The sequence below is a fragment of the Mandrillus leucophaeus genome, unplaced genomic scaffold (genome assembly GCF_000951045.1).
Source record: "Mandrillus leucophaeus isolate KB7577 unplaced genomic scaffold, Mleu.le_1.0 Scaffold755, whole genome shotgun sequence".
In the NCBI taxonomy this organism is placed as follows: Eukaryota; Metazoa; Chordata; class Mammalia; order Primates; family Cercopithecidae; genus Mandrillus; species Mandrillus leucophaeus.
In genome coordinates, this window is record NW_012108197.1 from 13,735 (window position 1) to 16,665 (window position 2,931).

The window sequence follows — 2,931 nt, forward strand, 5'->3', positions numbered from 1 at the left end:
GACCCCTGTTCTTAACTACAGGCCAGAAAATGGCCCACCCAGCTTGGTCCCACAGAAAATTCTGAACTTACTCTGTAACCATCCCAAACTGCTTCCAGCCACAGTCTGGGAGAGGTCCTGTTCTTCAAAAGGCCTGGAGGAAGATACTGGTTTATAGCCATGCAGACCTTTACTGTGGACCCTGAAGCAGTTCAGTGACTGTTCCAGCTCCCTAAGCCACGGTTTATGGCCAGTTCTGCCTAATTAGAAACCCACACAGTTACCTGGGGAAATCCTCTCTGATACTCAGTGAAAGCCACACTCATCCACATCCTAATATAAAGCCCACCATATGCAGACCCGACTACAAAAACCTGCCCTAGTGTCTGCCCTACAGACGAAAGTCCTGAAGGATATTTACTCTGTCCAAAAATAAAATGGAAATTACAACTACCCAAGCTCCTTGTAACAAGCCAACTAAAGGTGGACCCTAGTGCAGACCCACCAGCCTTGTGACCAAGCTATGACCCCTCTCCACTACAGGCTAGGCATGGTGGCTCATGCCTGTAATCCCAACAATTTGGGAGGCTGAGGCAGACAGATCACCTGAGGTCAGGAGTTTGAGACCAATCTGGCCAAACACAGTGAAACCCTGTCTCTACTAAAAACACAAAAATTAGCCAGGTGTGGTGGCACGCGCCTGTAATCCCATCTACTTGGGAGACTGAGACAGGAGGCAGAGGTTGCAGTGAGCCAAGATCGTGCCACTGCACTCCAGCTTGGGCGACAGAGCAAGACTCTGTCTTTAAAAAAAAAAAAGCCATGGTATCCAAAGTGATCTATAAATTAAATAAACTTTCTGTCAAAATTCTAGTGGGATTTTTTTTCACAGTAATGCAGTAATGGACAATGCAATTCTAAAATATACATGGAACTAGAATAAACTTTGAACAAAGCAAACTTGAGGAAAAAGAACAAAGCAAAGAAACATCATAATTCATAATTTCAAATTATTTAAAGGCTATAGTAATAAAACAGGATGAATTGTGCAGAAAATATACAAAGAAATCCAAAGGAATAGAAAGCACTTCTCACGTATTTCAGACATGAAGCAAAGAAATAACTTAAAAAATAGTTTAATATAGAGTTTCTCAAAAGCATACAGATACTTGTGTGTCCCCCAAAAGAATGGAAAAGCAGTCAGACTGTGCAGTCTCTTAAATGTCATGAAGAGGACTTTGGCTCTCATGGTAAACTTGAAAGAAGATCACCAAAGGGAAATAAGAATCCTGAGAGAATTTAAAAGCATAAGACAGAAGATGCTCCTATGTGAAAGCAAAATGAAAAAACTCAGGCTTCCCAGAAATTGTTTCCTTTGGAACACAGCTTCCCAAGTCACATTTTAAGGACTGGTTTTCCCCTTAACTTTTGGACCTATCATCTGTGTTTGTTGTATTCACTTTCACTTTCACCTACCTGAGGGTTTGGCTACCATTTCATGTCTCCTCATAGGCTCCCAAGGCTCTTTTTCTTGCTCCAGACAGGTGATCAGGTCTGGTTTAGAGACAGCAATACCTGTTTCAATAAAAAATAAACTACATGAATCTTGCTCATATTCTCCAATTATTAACCTAGCAATGTGTCCAGTATGAAGGGTGTGATAGAATATCCTAATCATTAATCCCAAAATACTAATTTTTCTTTGGAGATGGAGTCTCAATCTGTCACCAAGGTTGGAGTACAGTGGTGCGATCTCGGCTCACTGCAATCTCCATCTCCGGGGTTCAAGCAATTCCAATGCCTCAGCCTCCCAAGTAGCTGGGATTACAGGTGTGTGCCACCATGCCTGATCAATTTTTGTATTTTTAGTAGCGACAGGGTTTTGCCATGTTGGTCAGGTTGGTCTCAAACTCCTGACCTCAGGGTGATCCGCCTGCCTTGGACTACCAAAGTGCTGGGATTACAGGTATGAGCCACCGTACCTGGCCCCAAAATACTAATTATTAACAAAAATTTCTTTTTGTTTGAGACAGAGTCTCACTCTGTTGCCCAGACTGGAGTGCAGTGGCACAATCTCGGCTCACTGCAACCTCCACCTCTCGGGTTCAAGTCATTCTCCTGCCTCAGACTCCTGAGTAGCTGGGATTACCGGCATGAACCACCACACCTGGCTAATTTTTGCATTTTTAGTAAAGATGGGGTTTTGCCATGTTGGTCAGGATGATCTGCCTGCCTCGGCCTCCCAGAGTACTGGGATTACAGGAGTGAGGTACCATGCCTGGCCTTTAACAAAAATTTCTAAATATTTAGAAAGTATCTTATTTTGTATTTCACTACCTGGTAATACTGAATCAAAAATTAGTGTTGGCAATTAGATTTTAAGTTGTGGGCAAAAATATTTTATGCCACTTAATTTCTGGAATTACTACTATTCTGGAGTGAAAGATACAGATCAGCTCAGAAATGTGGAAAGTTCAGGTCAAGATGAAATATCTTGAAAAAAATTATTTAGTGCACCAACAAATCCCCCCAGTTTTTTTGAAAACAGGAATCTGAAACTCATGCATGCAAAGTACAAATTACCAAAAAACAGTCTACAGAAAAAAAAAAATGAAAGATTTAGGGTGTATTAGGATTGAGTATTGAAGTTATGCTCACCCAGGAAGACCAGGTTTCTGTAGTTCTCTAACATCACATTCCTATATAAATTCTGCTGTGCAGTGTCCAGGCATTGCCATTCCTCCAGACAGAATTCTATGGCCACATCCATAAATGTCAATGGTCCCTAAAAAAACACACACACACACAAACACTCACATTTACCGAGTGGCCACTTGCAGAATTTATAATTTGACTCAAGGTAAAATGAGAGAGTAAAGAGAACAGGTTCTGACTTATAGAAGACACTGAAATTATCCAATAAAATAATTCTCTACATGGAAATATTCTCCA

General features: G+C 41.2%; 1 protein-coding gene across 1 annotated transcript in view; it reads right to left on the reverse strand.

The window, feature by feature from the left end:
* Window positions 1-1,447: 1,447 nt before the first annotated feature.
* LOC105529211 (zinc finger protein 43-like) overlaps window positions 1,448-2,931 on the reverse strand; it is a 31,306-nt gene continuing 29,822 nt past the window's right edge. Inside the window, exons 2-3 of the mRNA XM_011966305.1 lie at window positions 2,638-2,764; window positions 1,448-1,554 (exon numbers count right to left, since the gene is read on the reverse strand). Of these exons, the coding sequence (XP_011821695.1) occupies window positions 1,448-1,554; window positions 2,638-2,764 (234 nt within the window). The remainder of the gene's footprint in view (window positions 1,555-2,637; window positions 2,765-2,931) is intronic.